Raw genomic sequence first — 18,462 nt, forward strand, 5'->3', positions numbered from 1 at the left:
TGGGACACTAATGCACTGTTGGTGGAGTTGTGAACTGATCCAACCATTCCAATGAGTAATTTGGAACTATGCCCCACTACTAGATCTATTCACCAAAGAGATTTTATAGAGGTTGGAAAAAGAGGACCTTTATGTACAAATATATTTATATATATATATTTTTTTTTGTGATGGCAAAGAAATGGAAATTGAGGACATGCCTATAAATTAGGGAATGGCTAAATAATTGTGATACATAATTATGATGGAATATAAAGTGTTATATTCTGTACTATAAAGAATGATTGAGATGCTTTCAGAAAAACCTGAAAAGACTTACATGAATTGATACAAACTGAAGTGAGAACTAAAAATACATACACTGTACACAGTACAATAAGGTAAGGAACAATATATTTGATTTTTATCTTTGTAGTTTCAGTTCTTAATACAAAAAATAGATGTATCTCAGGCATTTTCATCATCTCATTTGAGCATCACAGTCCTGTGAGGTAAAAATTACTCCAGTAATGGAGAGGTATAATTTCTCCAGTTTACAGATGAGGACACAAACTCAGCAAACTGTCTGAGAGTGGCACAACTTATTGTCAGTGAGGATTCAAAACCAATTCTCTCCTGACTCCAAATCCAGAACATTTCCCCAATTTAGTCACCCTCACAATAAAAAGAAATGAGGAGAGTTCAATGTGGTAAAAAATACTGAAAATTCACAACCACACTACAAAATGAAGGATCACGAAAGGAACTAAGTCCAAGATGATGAACTTAGTACTATGCTCTAGCAGCTAGCTACTTAAATCTAAGCCACCACAAACTCCGGACAATGATCAACTATGAATGGCTAGGCTATTCTCAGCAATTCAATGATCCAAGACAATCCCAGAGGACTTACTGTTACAAAATGCTATCCACCTCCAGAAAAAAATTAGTAGAGTCTGAATGCAAATTGAAGCATACTTTTTTCCTAGGGTTGGGTTTTTTTTTTGGTCTGTGTTTTCCTTCACAACATGACTAATATGGAAATGTGTTTTGCATGACCACACATGTATAACCTTTTTCAAATTGCCTGCCACCTTAGGGAGGATAACTGGAAGGAGGGAATTTGGAATTCAAAGTTTAAAAAAGTTAATTGTTTTTATCTATAATTGGAAAAATATATTTTTAAATAGCAAAACATTGAACCTCAATTAAACAAAATGTTATTTCCATTAATCCAGCTTTCTTGAGATACTGAATTTGGAGTTATCCCAGGATCTCAGGGATAGTTCAGGCCTGGGTCCTACAAGCTTTCAGTACTCTGAAAGCAGGTTAATGAGGGACAAAGTCTGTACCAAATATTGTTGGAAATTTTGTTTTCTCTTTTGTTGTATGTTATTATCTACATAATTTGTTTAGATTATAACATTCATTTTGAGGTAATGTAGCCATTTGGAGATCACAAAATGTCTAAACTCACTTTCTGCCAGTCTGCTTTCTTCTTTCCTGTTTCCCCTGTAGTTTTTGTCAAATATTAAGTCCTGTCGCAAATAATTAGCATCCTTTAGTTTATTAAACAGTGTTAATATATTCATTTTTTGTATATGCCAAGTACCAAATCTTTGCACTGATGGACCTTTCTTTTTAACTGGTCTCAAATAGCAAGGAGCAGATAGGTGGTACAATAGATGGAGTGATGGGTCTGGTGTCAGCAAGACTTGAGTTCAAATGTGACCTCGGATACTCCCTTAGGTGTGTAACCCTGGGCAAGTCACTTAACCCTCTTTGCCTTGGTTTCCTCACCTGCAAAATGTGGTGAAGGAAATGGTAAACCATTGCTGAATTTTTGCTAAGAAAAGATGGACATGACAGAAATGACAACAGCTTTGATGATTATTGCTTATAGTATAGTTTGAGATGTTATTGCCAAGCCCCATTCTTTCCCTTTTTCCCCTCCATTATTTCCCTTGAGAATCTTGCCAGAATCCTATATTTCTAATACTATTTGACCAGTTATCAGAGAAATCATGCAACAATAGAAGAATGAGCCTTAGGCCAATCTAACCCTCTCACTTTAAAGATAAGAATGATGAGACCCAGAAAAGGGAAAGTAACTTGTCTAAGACCATAAAGCTGGATTCTGAGCTACAACTGAGTAAAGTCAGATCTTTCTAGTCCAATGTTTGTGTCATTGGGTCCATTTGAGTAAGACATGGCTTTTTGCCACAAAGGAAAAAATATGACAAATTAAAGGGTGAAAATCTAGATATCTTAAAGTTATAAAGTAAAACTTAGACATAGTTGAAATCTTATGTAAGCAGGAATTCTACTTAACTCAAGAGTGTAAATCAGCTAAAACTGGATCACAGTGTTAATTACTATCATATTTTGTAAATGTAATATGACAATTATTAATTCAAAATGAATTTTAAAATAAATAATACATCCTATTCAATTCAACAAACAAGTGAATCCTCATTATTTGCAACGCACTATAGGATACAAAGACAAACAACTGAAGGGCCCAAATAGCCACCTTCCCAGATAGCATAAGTATGTGTTAGGACTCCATTTTTGGAAGAAAAAAAATCTACACATATATTTTTAAGTGCTCAAGTGTCACACAGTCTTCATTAAAAAAAACAGCATCTCACACTCCATGCAAATTAACATAAGTATTTTTAAAAAATCATAACAGATTGACACTTTAAATAAACAAAACAGTAAAAAGACAGTTTTTTAAAGTGATGCTTACTAATCTAAAAGAAAAAGAAAAAAGCAGTATTTTACTAAGTGAAAAAAGTACAAGACTTAGAGTAAAAGATCTAGGTTCAAACCCTAGTTTTACCACTGTGATCTCTGAGACTCTTTCCTTATTTATAAAAAGGGGAAAGAAAAGGGGTGTTTAGGCTAAATGATCTCTCATGTCCCTTGTAGTTGGTAAAGCATTCTGCAAGCTTTAAAGTGCTATATAAATACTAGCTATTATTACTATTTATTCATTAAATTGCTGAATAACTACGATGATGCTTATAATAAATGTGAAAGGGATTTTAAGAAATGTTACAAGGTAAAGAATTTTCTGAACCTCTTTTAGTTCTAAATCCTATACAAGTAGCTTTGTTAAGCCATTGAAAAAAGGAAGTCATTGATTCAACATTAAGACATGAAAATAATTCCTAAATATACAGAATTTATCTACAATTTCAAATAGCATAAAATTAAAGTTTGCTATTATCTAATGAAAACTAGATTAAATAGAAGAGCATTAAAACCATGTTATTCCAAATAAGGTTTCCCTGTATTTAATCTTCAATCCCCTTATCAGTTGCATTTGCTTTTTAATAACATACTTTCAGTATTCCATTAGTGACTCCCACCTAATAATTAATATATAAATTGACATGCCAAAAATGTTGGTTTTAATACTACCAAATGCTATCCATTTTTAAATTTCTATAGAGTACATCAACAAAGGAGTCAACCAGAATAACATGTACCAAAAAGTCAAACCAAAATTACAGCACTAATTTCAATATTCAAGTTAGAACTTCACCCATTTAGTACTTTATTTTCTTGTATAAATGGAAATGATCTACCTAAATTGTTTAAAATGTGGCTAAGGCAAAATGTCGTCCATAGGAAAGAAAAATATAATACACATCCCACAGAATGAATTTTAGCACATTTTTTTTTCATAAGATTTAGAACCCTATAGAAAATATATCCACCCACATGCTAATCAAGAGGAGGTAGGATGGTTTAATGGTTGATTTTGTAAAGAACATTTCACTGAAAATCAGGAAAAATAGGATTCTAGTTCTGGTTCTGACATTTACTTGGTACATGTGATTTGAGGCAATTCATTAACTTTTCTGAGTCTCTTTTCTACTCATTTAGAAAAATGAGGCTCAATTATATCTCTAAGTTTTCTTCCTTTTTTTTTTAAACCCATACCTTCTCTCTTAGAAGCAATACTGTATATTTGCAAAAGAGTGGCAAGTGCTAGGCAATTGGGGGGTTAAGTGACTTGCCCAGGGTCACACAGCTAGGAAGTATCTGGGGTCACATTTGAACCCAGGACCTCCTGTCTCTAAGCCTGGCTCTCAATCCACTGAAATAAAATATCTAGCTGCCCCTAGTCTCCTTATTTCTAAGCCTAAAATTCTAACAGCAATATAACAATACTATAAATTTCTTTCCAATCTATGGTGATAAGCCTGAAACAAAATTAATGGCATTCTAGAGTACTTAATTTGCTAACTACCAAAGACTCTGACTCTGACTAATAAAATAATAGATTGCATATGCCTTATTAATATGTCAGTATTAATCAGCATATATTAAAATAACAAAACAAGGGACTTCATAAAAGTCATCTGATCTAACATCTACTCAAATCATAAATCCAACTTTATACCATTCCAACAACTCCAATGACAGGAACATAAGGATATGGCTGGGAAATTAATCTGTGATTTCATTGGTTAAAAATAACTTCCAGGTGAGATTTCCTCTATCAATATATAGTCTAAAAGAGCTGCTTAGAGCATGAGAAGCTAAGTGACTTGCCACAGAGTCAAAGAGCCAGTCAGTATATAACAGAGGCAACACTTGAACCCAGGCCTTCTTGTCTTTGAAGAATGTTCTTTATCCATTTTCCCATGCTCCCTCTCAAAAGAGCAAAGTATTTGTTCTAATTCTGAGTAACTTTTGTCATTAGGATTTTTATGTTTAGGGCCAAGCAGAACAAATCTACTGACTTTCTTTATATGTCTACCTCTAAATGTTTAAAGATTTCTATCACATGTAACCCCTAAGTCTTTTCACCAGGCTAAACATTCCCAAGCTACATCTTAACAGACTGGCTCCAACCTACCTACCTTTCCAGGCTCACATTATTTTCCTTTGAACTTATTTTGGCCCAATCTAACTGATTATCTTGATATTCATTCAGCAACATCCCATCTTGGTGCCATTGATGGCTGTCCCCAGAAGTATTCTCTCTCTCCTCCCCTCCAGTTCTTAAAATTCCTAGTTCATTCAGAACCTAACTCAACTATCATGTTCAAAAAGAAGTCTTTCTCTAATTTCCCCAGTTCCTAACACTTATCATTCCCTAAATTACCTTCTATTTATTTTGCATATATTTACATGTGTTATACCTACAGTCTCTCTCTATAAAATGTAAGGGGCAAGTAGGTGACAGTGGATAGAGTACAGGACCCGAAATCAGGAAGACCTATCTTCCCAAATTCCAATGCAGCTTCAGACATTTAATAGCTATGTGACACTGGGCAAGCCACTTAACCCTGTTTCCCTCTCATCTGTAAAATGAGCTAGAGAATGAAATGGCAAACCACTCCAGTATTTTTGCCCAAAAAAACCCAAATGGGGTCTCAAAGAATCAGACAAGGGTGAAAATGACTGAACAACAATAAAACGTAAGGAATACTATGTTTTTTTATCTTTGTAGTTTTAGTTCTTAATACAAAAAAATGAATATCTTAGGCATTTTCATCATCTCACTTAAGGATCATAATGAGGTAAAAAATTACAGGTATAACTTCTCCAGTTTATAGATGAGGACACTGGTAGTATACTTATTAAGTGTTATCCAGGATTCAAAACCAATTCTCTTCTGACCCCAAGTCCAGAACACTTCCCCAATCTAGTCACCCTGACAATAAAAGGAAATGAAGTTTGCCTGGCATGGTTTTTTGATGAACCCATGCTGGCTCATGCCTATTCTACTAAGTGAAAAATACTGAAAATTCACAACTGCACTACAAAATGAAGGATCATACAAAAGGAACTAAGTCCAAGATAATGAACATATTACTATGCTCTAGCAACCTAACCTAACCCACCACAAACTAAGGACAAGTTTGCTTTTCTTAAGTCTTGCTGTTTTCCAACCTACCACACAGAGACTCAATTCAATCCCTAAAATTAAAAATATTTGCATGTAAATAATTTTCTAAGTGATACCCATTTTTTCAATTTCCACATTAGCTGTTTCTTTGATAGCAACAGTTTATAGCTTTAGTATAAATCTGACCCAACATAACAAATGAGTATAAATAAACACCACAAATCTTTGTATTAGATAGAATGAAAAGATGTTATGTTATTTTTAGTAACTTTTGTAAACAGTTAACCAAACAAATAAAAGCTGAAAATTGTTCTTTTACCATCAATCAAAAATGACTAAAACTAGTTAGGAGTATATCTTTTTTTACTAGGATACCAAAAGACTAGGATACATTCAAATATTGCTCAATGAGTACAAGAACTTAACACAAATTCAGGAATTTTAAGATGAGTCAGATGACACAAGATATAATGTTAGGACAAGATAGAGCTCCTAGAAAGCATTTTAAGATTTTTTAGGGGTGGAGGTTCAAAATGATTTGCCCTTGTCCTCCAACACTATTTTTCTCAAGGATACTTTATTTGTTCATCCAACAAATATTTATTCAGCTTAAAATAAACCATGAAATGATATGCAATAAAGAATTTACCTTTTCTTTCTTTCTTTTCTTTTTTTTTTATTTTTGCAGGGTAAGTTACCCAAAGTATGGATAGGTTATTAGAATTCAATAAAATGCCATGGGTCATAGAAAAGCCTTTTATTGGTATTTTTATATTGTAGCATTAATAGGATCAACTAACCAAATTAATTTTTTAAAGCCATAATCTTTTGAGAAAAAAAATGCAATGATGGAAATGATGAAGTATGTTTAACTCTGGGATGAAAATAATGAGCATAACATTAGTTCTGGAAGGATAGGGCTCTTAAAAATACTTTTTTTGTCCTCTTCCTCAATAGAAGCCACTCAAATTAGGCAAGGTCATTTATGGAGTGGGGCAGCTAGGTGAAGCCTTGGGTAGAATATTAGGCCTGAAGTCAATAAGATTCTTCCTGAATTTAAATCTGGCCTCAAACAGTCACTAGCTCTGTGATCCTGGGCAAGTCATTTAACCCTGTTCCCCTCCATTTCTTCACCTGTAAAATATGAAAATGGCAAACCACTCCAGTATCTTTGCCAAAAAACAAAACAAAAACAAATGTCAGGCATTGGTCACCACTGTAAAACGATTTAACATCTATGGGGTAAAGATAGCACTCACATAGACATACAGCATAGATTTCTCTTCCAGTCCCGGAAGGGGCTGTCATCTGTGCCTTTTACTATCCATTTACCCACATCCTACTAGAACGCCAGATAATGTGGATAAAGAAAAAGACCAAATGCAAAGTAAAAGACAAAACACACACGAAATCTCGAAATTTAACAGCAAGGTCTTTCTCATTTCTAGCCTGTAAACATGTAGTAAATCTTGGAGGCGAAAGGGAGAGGAAGCTAGGTATTGCTAAAACTAAAAAATTCAACGCAATATTTGACATCTATTAAACCTGAGTCCCTTAACTTAAGAAACAAAAAGGAAATTTGTTTGGACGATGCACTGGAAGCTTTCTAGAATTATCTAATGCTTACAGTTATCACACAATCCCTTCGCCTACCTATTGCTGCAAGGGATTGAGTTTTAGTAACCTAAGGTACGGAGAACCATTTCCACTTAGAGTCCCTCCAAGAGACAAATGCTACTCTGCCTCCCAACCAGAGAGGTCATCAGCCAAAAGGGGAAATAAGCACAAGCTAATTCCCCGCGATCGGTTTGGGATCTTGTTTAAAAATTATCCACCTATGAAGGACGAGAGAAATTAAATTCTAGTCCTCTTCCTTCACTGAGTTTAACGCCCTAAAACTTAAACCATTTCCTGGGCCCTTTCACGTGAGGGATGGGGAAGGTTGCCACGAAGTAATAGGGAGATGGTTACTTAAGCTCTGCCAAGTGTCCCCATCCCCAACTGGTGGAAATCCTGTCTGTCCGGGGCACCCTTTCCCTCCAACCTATTATTTGAAGGGAAAAGATGTTTATAAAACTAAATGAAAGAGGGGGCATCTGGATGGCTCAGTGGATTGAGAGCCAGGCCTAGAGACAGGAGGTCCTAGGTTCAAATCTGGCCTGACACTTCCTAGCTGTGTGACCCTGGGCAAGTCACTTAACCCCCATTGCCTAGCCCTGTAACAAATAAAATTAATATAGAAGGATATATAAAAGATTTAAAAAAAAAAAACTAAATGAAAGAATCACAGAACAAGCGGGCCCTTTCTTAAGCCCTATCTCCCATGAATCATGAAGCCTTCAATATGGACAGAGAATCACCAATTATACCATAGAAATAGAAATGTAATATATCAGACCCAACCGCTCGGACCAGAGTAAAGAAGTTAGGGGAAGGGATGAGGACTAGGGAAGAGAATAAAAGCAGGAAGCTGTGGGAAGGAGGCATTTGAAGGCGCGGCTGCGGCCGCTGTCACCAGACCCAAACCCCAACATGCGCCTTCCCAAAAGGGGCGCCCCTCACCCCTTCTCCCCCTCGCGGTTCACCCTATGCGAGAGCAAGATTTCCTCCCTCACCCCCTCAGCAGACGATCACTGGCCTGCCTCCCCCGTCCCCCGCAGCGACCCACCCTCCTCCCCTCCCCCTCCCAGCCCTCACCGTGAGGCCGGTGCCCAGCACGATCACGTCGTACTCCTCATTCATGGCGGGGGTCAGAGGAGAAAAAGGGGAAGGAAGAAAAAGAGGGGGGGCGGGCCAAGAGGTAAAAGGAAAGAAAAACCGACCCAAAAGGAGCGAATAGCAAACCCCCTCGCGCCGTTTGGCGAGCTCAGAGGAGATAAAATGGAGCGGCTTGGAGGAGAAACCGCCCACGGCCACAGATTGGAAGAGAGGAGCAAGGGCTGCAGGAAGAGTAAGCAGGAGGAGCCGAGGAGGAAGGGGGCGGAGCCAGACTCTGCAGCCTAGGGGGCGGGCTCTGGAGGAGAGAACCGCTCCGGGGTTGTCAATCACGGGCTTTCCACTTTGCTTGCCACGTTCCCATTGGCTGAAACGGGTTCGTTCGTTACCGTACTTCCTTTTTCCACGTCACGCGAGAGAGAAATGGTACAAGGGCGAGGCTTTGTCCCCTCCCCCTCCAGATCTCTCCTTCCTTCCCTACTTCCTCCCCCCAACACACACGCAGACATCTGCTTTGCATGCAGGAACGACTGTATGGTGGGGGGTGGGAAAAGGCGGAGGTGATGCGCATGGGCTGGGGCCTAGCGTTTGGTTTAGCGCCTGGGACCTCGGGGGACTGGGCGGGGCAGCGCAGCGCTGACGCTGCGTTGGCATCTGGCTGCGGTCTGGCCTGATGCTCCGTTTCCGAACGCTAGTGCGGCTGCTTGCCCTTGGACTTTAGACTCCCCTTTTGTTTCTGGGGCCACGTTTGGACTGGGAGCGGGAGGAGGAAAAGGATGGACAAGGTCATAGAAAATTCTGACCTTGGGCAAATTGCTTCATTTACCTTGACTTCAGTCTCCTTTATAAAATGAAGAATTTGGATTAGATGACGATAAAAAGCTTACCAGTGTAGTGTGACGGAAGAAAATAAGGCACTGAGATAAATTGATGAAACGTGTATTCCGGGCAGGTGCGCAGGTGGTGAGTCGACAGACTGCAGCACCCGAATTCTCTGCCCACGATCCTAAATTTTTGTTAATTGACTCCCTCCTGGCTTAACCACACTTTATCCCTAGAAGCAGCGGCTGCAAAATACTTCACTCACCCTACCTGTTCTTAGGAGTAAAATGAGAAACAGCAAATGGTTTTAGGTTTGCATTTAAAGGGAAAATTAAAAGCAATCAATAAAGACCACAGATCTTATTTGGAAAAAGACACTTAGATTTAAATTAGTTTAATCTAGATCTTTCATAAAAATAAGCAGCTGCTGACAATTGCTCAGCTTAGAGGAAACTTAATATCCTCTGCTTGTTGTTTTGTTTGATTTTAATAATGATTGTTCTTTTTTGGAAGATGAGTCTCAAGAGTATCTGCACAGACAGAGGAATTCTCAACATACAGATTTAGGGAGCAATAAAGAACTGATGGAGAAAGAAGCCGATGTGATCACACTTTCTGAAAGCTTGCTTTAGATAATTCAGTTGCTGGCTGAGACCACAACAAATTTATGTTATATAATCTCAACTAGGCCCTTACTATCCCACTCTTCATATTGACTTTTCTAAACCTTTTCATCACTCCTCAAACTTCCCATAGCTCTCCCTTCCCCAATACTCTCAGCTGAGAATTTTGCTCAATATTTTAAAGTAAAAAATTGAGGCCTTTCACTGAATTTCCCTCTTTCTCATCTCACATTACCCCAAATCCTTCAGCCACTATTTCCTTCACACCAGTCCTATAGGAAGATTTACCACCTTTACCCACATAAACTATCCAATTTTATCTCTAACAGATTGCTCCATCTATCATTCCCACTTTCAATCTTTTTCTACTGGCTGCTTCTCTACTGCCTATAAACATGCCTCTGTCTCCTCCATCCTCAAGAAACCCTCATTTGATCTGTCCATTTTTAAAATCCTGTATTTCTTCTCTCTCTCTCTCTCTCTCTCTCTCTCTCTCTCTCTCTCTCTCTCTCTCTCTCTCTCTCTTTCTTTGTAGGCCATCTATAATCAGTCCCTCCCTCAATTCTTCTGCAATCTGGCTTTTGACTTCATCATTCAACTGAAACTCCTCTCCAAAAATTATCAATGCTCTATTAATTTTCTCTAGGTCTAATGCCCTTTTCTCAATTCTCATCCTTTTCAATTTCTGCAGCTATTGAATATTCATCTGGATACTCTCATCTTTCTGGGTTTTCCTTATAATGCCCCTTCCTAAATTTCTTCCTTCCTATCTAATGACTCCTACTCAATCTCCTTTGCTGCATCTTCTTCTAGGTTATGCCCACTAACTATAGAGGCCTATTTCAAAACCTATTTTGGTCCCCAAATCTCTTCTTATTCCTCTAACCTATTTCTCTTGGTGATCTTGTCAGCTCCCATATAACCTCACTACAGATGATTCTCAAAATATATTTATCCAGCCCTAATGTCTGTCCTGACCTCCAGTCTTACATCTCCAACTGCCTATTGGACATAGGTTCCTTAGGCACCTTTAACATTGGACATAGGTTCCTTAGGCACCTTTAACATGTCCAAAACAGAACTATCTTTCCCCAAAAGAACTCTTAACTTCTCCATGACTGTCAAAGTTACCATCATCCTCTTAGTCATTCAGACTTGAATCTTTGACTCCTTACTCTCTGGCAGATATAGCTGCCTTTTGGAGTAGCTGCCTTACCTAAGTGGACTTCAACCTATCCCCATTAGAATCATATTCCTCTTAGCCCATCTTAAGGCAAGAAGTATGCCCCTGCTAATCAATATCTACATCATCATGTCCCTCATGTTCAGGTCAGATGTCCAGCTTCCCAAAAGTCATGCCTGTAATGAATTAATGTCACTCTAGGAAGGGGAAGGACTCTCCATTCCAGCGTTCCTTGATCTAGAGATATACCTGATAAGAATGGACTGCTTTTGAATATAGATCCAACTGTCTCATTTCTTGCCCAACACTAAAATTCAGTCTTGAGGTCCTTGACCCCTCAGTAGGGTCTGTGTGTCCTGGAGAAATAGCTCAGGTCCCTTTTATTTGGCAGGTTTTCTTTCCTCTGGAATGCTTTCAACAACATTTGGGGATAAGGGTGGGTCATAGGTAGTATTACTGAGAGTTAGTTGCCTTGAAGTGGGTAAAACTATTGCCATATTTGATAGGACAAAGTCAACTTTGTATCCAATTGACCTTCAATTTCCCCAACATGGCTTCTGGATCATTTGGGGCCTAAAAAGTCCCAGCCATAGGTTGCTCAGTGGATTGAGAGTCAGACCTTGAGAAAGATGTCTTGGGTCCAAATGTGGCCTCAGACACTTCCCATCTGTGTGACCCTGGGCAGCTCACTTAACCCCCATTGCCTAGCCCTTACTGCTCTCTTCTCCCTTGGAACCAATACATAGTATTAATTTTAAGATGGAAATTAAGAGTTTTTAAAAAGTCCATGTGAAGATTGAGTTTCTCAGATGTGGTGGATGCCCAAGATCATGCAAGTCACCAAACCCTGATGATATATTGAATAGACTCATTTCAAGATGAAGACAAAGGGGAAATGCAAGAAGCTAAGTGATATTTTATCCTTTTTGCATATTCTTGCTTGTGTTAGGGCAAAGTAAACTTTTTTTGTTAAATATTCACTGACTTTTGAGTGGCTCATTTCATCCCAACAATGGGCCCAATCTAAGAGGGTGCTGTGATAGAGCTGCACCTACAAAACTGTATAACTCTGGTAAATGTGTATTTACTTGGAAGAAAGGAATCCTGTATCATCTACAAAAAGGTTGTTTGTATTCCAGCACTTAACTTAGTGCCTGGCACATAGTTTGTGCTTAATGTTTATTGACTATTGCTTCTCTTCCACTTCTTGCTTTGCCTACCTGATGTCTAGCCTCAGGTGAGAAGAGGAGTTTGTTCCTCTGACCACATCTTCCATTTTATACTGCTCAGACTTAATCGCTAGACTCAGGTTCCATGGGGAAGTCTGGGGGAAGCTTTTCTCTGCACCAGCATGGGATAACTTCTACTTCATGTTGTTCCACTTAGCTTGAGTGCTTGATGTGAAGAGCCTCCATGTGAAGAGGAGAGACCTTCCCTCTGACCCCAGGTCTTCCATCTCCTGCTGGCCTCTGAGGAAAGAAGAAGAGGAAAGTCTCATTTCTTAGACCTTCATGCAAATCACATCCTCTAACAGGTGTCCTACTGTACCATGGGGCTCCATCCTGGGTTCTCTTACCCCGAAGCATTATTTCAGGTGATGATCTGTTTGGGTCTCATGAATTATTATGCTGAAGATTCTCAAATCTCTGTCTCCCATCTCCAACTCGCTTTCAGATCTTAAACTAGATGTCCATTAGACTTCTTAAGCTAAACATGACCAAAACTGAACCCATTATCTTTCCCCCTAATCTGCCCTTCTCCTAACTTCCTGTTGACATAGAGCATAGCACCATCCTTCCAGGCACCCACCCCGGCAAGCTAGATGCCATCTTGGACCCTTCCCTGCCTCTCACTTGCCATAGCCAATCTCTTGCCAAGGCCCGGCAGTTTTAAATTTGCAGCATGTCTCAAATATATGTCCCCTGCTCTCCTCTGATACTGGAACGCCCCCAGGACAGATCCTCCTCGCCTCAAGCATGGGCTGGTGGTGGGTCTGCCCGCCTCAAGTCTCTTCTCCATCCTCCAGTCCCCAAAGTGATTTTCCTAAAACCTCGATTCGACTGTGTCAGTCCCCCACTCAATAAACTCCATTAGCAGACTTCCTTTGATCAGGATCAAATACAAAATTCTCTGGTATTCAAAGCCATTCATAAGCTAGCACTGCGCCCTGCCTTTTCCAGGCTTCTTACACCGAACTCCTCACCGAATACGTCAGTCTAATGATACTGGCCTTGCTGTTCCCCAAACAAGATACTCCATCTCCATGTCTCCAGTCATTTTCTCTCTTGAGATGTTTTCCTTCTTCATCTTCACCTCCTGGGATCTCCACATCTCCCCAACTTCCTTCAAATCAAAATTAAAATTCCATCTTCTGAAGAGAGTTTTCCCCAAACCTCTTAATTCTGGTGCCTTCCTTCTGCCTACTTATCCTCTACATAGCTTACTTGTGCATATTTGCTTGCTTGTTGTCTTCCCTATTAGACTGTAAGGTCCTTGAGGGAAGGAATTGTTCTCTGCCTCTTTTTATATTACCAGTTCTTAGCCTAGTACCTGGCACATGTTGCTATTCAGTTCTTTCAGTCATGTCCAACTCTTCATGACCCCTTTTGGGGTTTTCTTGGCAAAGATACCAGAGTGATTTGCCATTTCCTTTTCTAACTCATTTTACAGATGAGGAAACGGGGCAAATAGAGGGATGTGACTTACCCAAGGTCACACAGTATCTAAGGCTGAATTTGAACCCAGGTCTTCTTGACCCCAGATGTGGCACTCTATCCACTGCACCACCTAATTGCCCTCCTGGCACTTCACAGACATTTAATAAATATTTATTGACTAACTGACTGACTCTAATGTGGCTCCCAGGAAGGGAGAGGTTTTGGCAGGTGAGCCAAAGAACACAGTGAGAGTGGGGCTGTAGGGAAAACTCAGAATCAGTTTAGATCTTGGAAAGGTTGCATGGAAGAAGCTTATGTCCTCTTAGCCACTCTCTACAGAAGAGTCTGACTTGTAATAAAGATGTATTGGCTGTGCCAGAGGGGATACATCCTCTGCGCTGTGTCCCTGATGTTCTTATCATTCTTGCCCATCATTACATCAGGAGAAGAATCTGTGACTATATTGGAAGCTTCATTATCTGTGTTGTGCCCGTGATGTTCCTGTTACTGTTTCTGCTCATTTGCTGCAAAACCAGCCCTACAGTGACCTGCAAATATGTGGCATTACCCCAGATCTTTGAGATCTGAGACTTGGTCTTTCTGAAAGGAAGAGTCTAGGATTTCTTGCATTTATTCTCCAACTTTTTTCTTTTTCTTTATGGTAACTCTTTGGGGGGCTCTTGGGAGGGAAACTTTGTTTGATTGTTCTGTGTTTTGTCTTTGCTTTTTTTTTTTTTTTTTTAATAACCCTTACCTTCTGTCTTGGCATCAATACTGCGTATTGGCTCCAAGGCAGAAGAGTGGTAAGGGTAGGCAATGGGGGTCAAGTGACTTGCCTAGGGTCACACAGCTGGGAAATGTCTGAGGCCAGATTTGAACCTAGGACCTCCCGTCTCTAGGCCTGGCTCTCAATCCACTGAGCTACCCAGCTGCCCCCTTGTCTTTGCTTTTTAAATTTTTGTTTTTCTTTCTTTTTTCTTCCCTTTACTCTCCTTAGTACTATTCCTATGCCAAAAGGATTTTGAGAGATAAGCTGGGGCACATGTACCTCTTTTTGTTAACTTAACTACTGATTGCTTCATTTTTTCCAACATCAAACCAGGACTAATAGGATACTGGCTTATGTAAGGCCAACCCCTAACTGACTATAAATATGATATGTCTCTGACAATTACTAAAAGGAAAAAAAAAGAAGTTTACATACTGGGCATATCACCTTTACAAATACTCAACATGTGTTGGGGCATAAAAACCTCAAACAAATGCAGAAAAACAAATGACCACATAAATTTTAAATAAATTAATATTTACTTAAAGGTCTTTGGGGTACTGATTAAAAATTTTAAACTGTTTAATTATTGCATCAAAGAATAAATCATAGGAAAATAGAAAATTTTATCAAAGAAAAGGACGACAATCAGACAACTAAAGGTATGCATTTGAATCAGTCATTAGTAGAAAAATTCTATTTCTAAACATTTTTGTCAACAAGAGAGTAAAAAAAGATCGGTAAGTTGTAAAGACAATTAAAAAGCCAGATAATCAACAAATTAACAAAATTCAACTATATACCACAGTAGAAAGTCTGAAAAATCAAGGCAGAAATTAATAAAAAGAAAAAAACCACAATTAAATAAAGCTAGAGCTGGTTTTGGAAGAAGGGACAGAAAAGACCAATAAAATAGATACATAACTAATGTAATATTCTGTCCTCAATCTATAAATTCAATGTTCTGAGTTATCTTAATCAGGAAATACAATGACTGGACCAAATATTTGGAGACTTCAGTTTGAATGCCAGGTATGACATAAGTTGTATGACCTTGAGGAAGTACTTTTGCTTCCATGTGGTTTCAATTCCCTGAAAAATACCTATAAAAATAGCTAGAAGAAAATTATTATTTTATATATGTAATTTAGAGTGTGGTTGCAAAGATGAAATGTGTTCATGTAGGTAATATGACATGTAAAGTATGAAGAATAAGATATTATATACATGTGAATTATGAAAATATTTTTAAAATATAAGATGTATAAAATACTTGAGAGTTAATTAAAACATACACAGAAAGTATTTGAATGTTACTATAAAACATTCTCTATAGAAATATAGGCCTAAATTACTTGAAAAATATTAATTGCTCATGGATAAGCTAGCCAATATAATAAGATGATAATACAATATACATTTACTTATTCATTATCATCTACTCAAACTACCAAATACTTGCTTTCTAGATTTAGAAAAAGAAACAAAATTCATGAAGTACAAATGGTAAGATCTCAAGTGAAATAATGATAAAAAATATATAGAAGGGTCCTAGCAATCCCAGATTTCAGACTGTACTATAAAGCATTAGTTCACAAAACAATTAGGAACTGGTTAAAAAAAATAGAGAAGTTAATTAATGAAACTGATTAGGAATACAACATATGAACATATGTAACTAGGAGTTTGATAAGCACAAACTGCTGGGAAAGTTGGAATATAGTGTGGCATAAATTAGGTATAGACCAAAATCTCACACCACATTTTAAGATACCATGGATACTTTGATCCAAAGGAATGTGGCAGATATAAAACTATCACATCATAAGCAAATTAGAGAAAAAATAAGAAAAAAAAATTTCTTGTCTTTTAAAAAAAAACCCTTTATTTTCTGTCTTAGAATTGATACTAAGTTTTGGTTCCAAGGTACGAAAGTGGTAAAGGCTAGGCAATGGGGTCAAGTGACTTGCCTGAGGTCACACAGCTAAGAAGTATTTGAGGCCAAATTTTAACCCAGGACTTCCTATCTCTGAGCCTGGCTCTCTATCCACTGAACCAGGGGTCGGCAACGTATGGCTCTTGAGCCATATCTGGTTCTACCTTGCCAGACTGAGTAGAGGCCCAGGATGTGCCCCAGGGGGTACTTCAGCCCCCGCCCCATATTCCAGCGCCTTCTGCCTCCATCCTCCTCCTTCCACAGGCGTTTATGACTCTCATGGCCAAAAAGGTTGCCGACCATTTCATTGAACCATCTAGCTGCCCCAGAAAATAACTTTCACACAGAATAATCTATGATCTTACAAAGAATAAAGCAGGTCACAGAAGATTAAATGATTATGTAAAAATATTAAATTGTTGCACAAACAAAACTAGTGTAGTTAAATCAAAGGTTAAAAAAAGCTGATGGGGGAACTTTGTAGCCATTTTCTCTGATAAAGGTCTCATATACAGGATATATAAGGAATTGGTTCAAATATATAAGAATGCTAAACATTTATCAATGGATAAGTGGTCAAACCACGTGAACAGAGTGTTTTGTAAAGAAATGCAAGCTATTAATAACCATATGAAGAAATGTAAAACACCAATAACTATAGAAATACAAATTAAGCAATTATGAGGTTCAACCTCATACCCATCACATGGGAAAAGATGAAAGAAAGATGAAAATCACAATTGTTGGATGGGCTATATAGGAAGATAGAAACTTCACCATCCTACAAAATCACATCACTCTGACACTCACACCTCTGTCCTTATGGTCCAAGGGTGGCCAGGTGAGAACCTCCAACTTCGGACAATTCTTTATTTCCCACCAGCAATGATCCTTTGGATTTCTTTATCACGAGCCCAATATCTTTTTTATGCCCCTGGGATCCTCTCCATCCTCTCATTGGAGGGGAGAAGTGGGGAGAGCTCCTTCTAGAAACTTCATTTAAGAAGAGGACCCAGGCAGATTCTCTCTTCGTTTCCCACTTGGCTGCTTCCTTTTGGACTTCTCTTTCCCCAACTCCCTCCTTTTCTGCTTCCTTTTATGTATTGTTTTCCTTCTATTTTCATTTTATTATAAATATTATTTACACTTATTATATTATATTATTATTATTTATTTTCATTCTATTATAAATTCCTTAAAGATAAGAATTACCCTTTTTTTTCTCATATGTATCCCCAAGGCTAAACACAGTGCCTGTCACATACAAGGTGCTTAAAATGTTTATTGGCTGATTGATGCAGTGTTGTTGAAGCTGTAGATTGGTCAATCCATTCTGGAAAGCAATTTTGAATTCCGAAGTCCCCCTCTGAATTGACAATATCACTACTAGGTCTGTACTCCAAAGATATTAAAGAAAGTGGAAAATGGCCCGTAGCACAAAAATATTTAGAGCAGCTCTTTTTGGCCTGAAAAATAATGAGAAACAAAGGAGGTAGAATAGCTAAACAAACCATGATATATATGAATTGAATGAAATGAATGACATATTACTATGAATGACATATTACTATGAAATGACTAAAGGGATAGTTTCAGGGCAAACTGTGAAGATTTGTATGGACTAATGCCAAGTGAAGAGAGCAGTACCAAAAGGGAAATTTATTTGGTAATAACAACCTTGCAAAAAAAAAAATCCTTGAAAGGTTTAACTGTGATCAACACAGAAGAGTGAGCCAGAGGCACACTAACTAAATCCTGACATAGAAGTGATAGAATCAAGGTACAAGCTAAAACATGTTTTACAACTGCTTGACTACATGGGTCGATGGGGATATGATTGGGGATGTAGACTCTAAACGATCACTCTAATGTAAATATCAATAATATGGAAATAGGTCTTGATCAG

The 18,462-nt window shown here is 38.2% G+C and overlaps 1 protein-coding gene across 1 annotated transcript in view; it reads right to left on the minus strand.

The window, feature by feature from the left end:
• Window positions 1-8,788, minus strand: part of GDI2 (GDP dissociation inhibitor 2) — a 42,009-nt gene extending 33,221 nt beyond the window's left edge. The window contains exon 1 of the mRNA XM_044678323.1: window positions 8,549-8,788. Coding sequence (XP_044534258.1) covers window positions 8,549-8,593 — 45 coding nt within the window. The 5' untranslated portion in view covers window positions 8,594-8,788. The remainder of the gene's footprint in view (window positions 1-8,548) is intronic.
• Window positions 8,789-18,462: the final 9,674 nt, after the last annotated feature.

The sequence above is a fragment of the Gracilinanus agilis genome, chromosome 5, assembly GCF_016433145.1.
Source record: "Gracilinanus agilis isolate LMUSP501 chromosome 5, AgileGrace, whole genome shotgun sequence".
NCBI lineage: Eukaryota > Metazoa > Chordata > Mammalia > Didelphimorphia > Didelphidae > Gracilinanus > Gracilinanus agilis.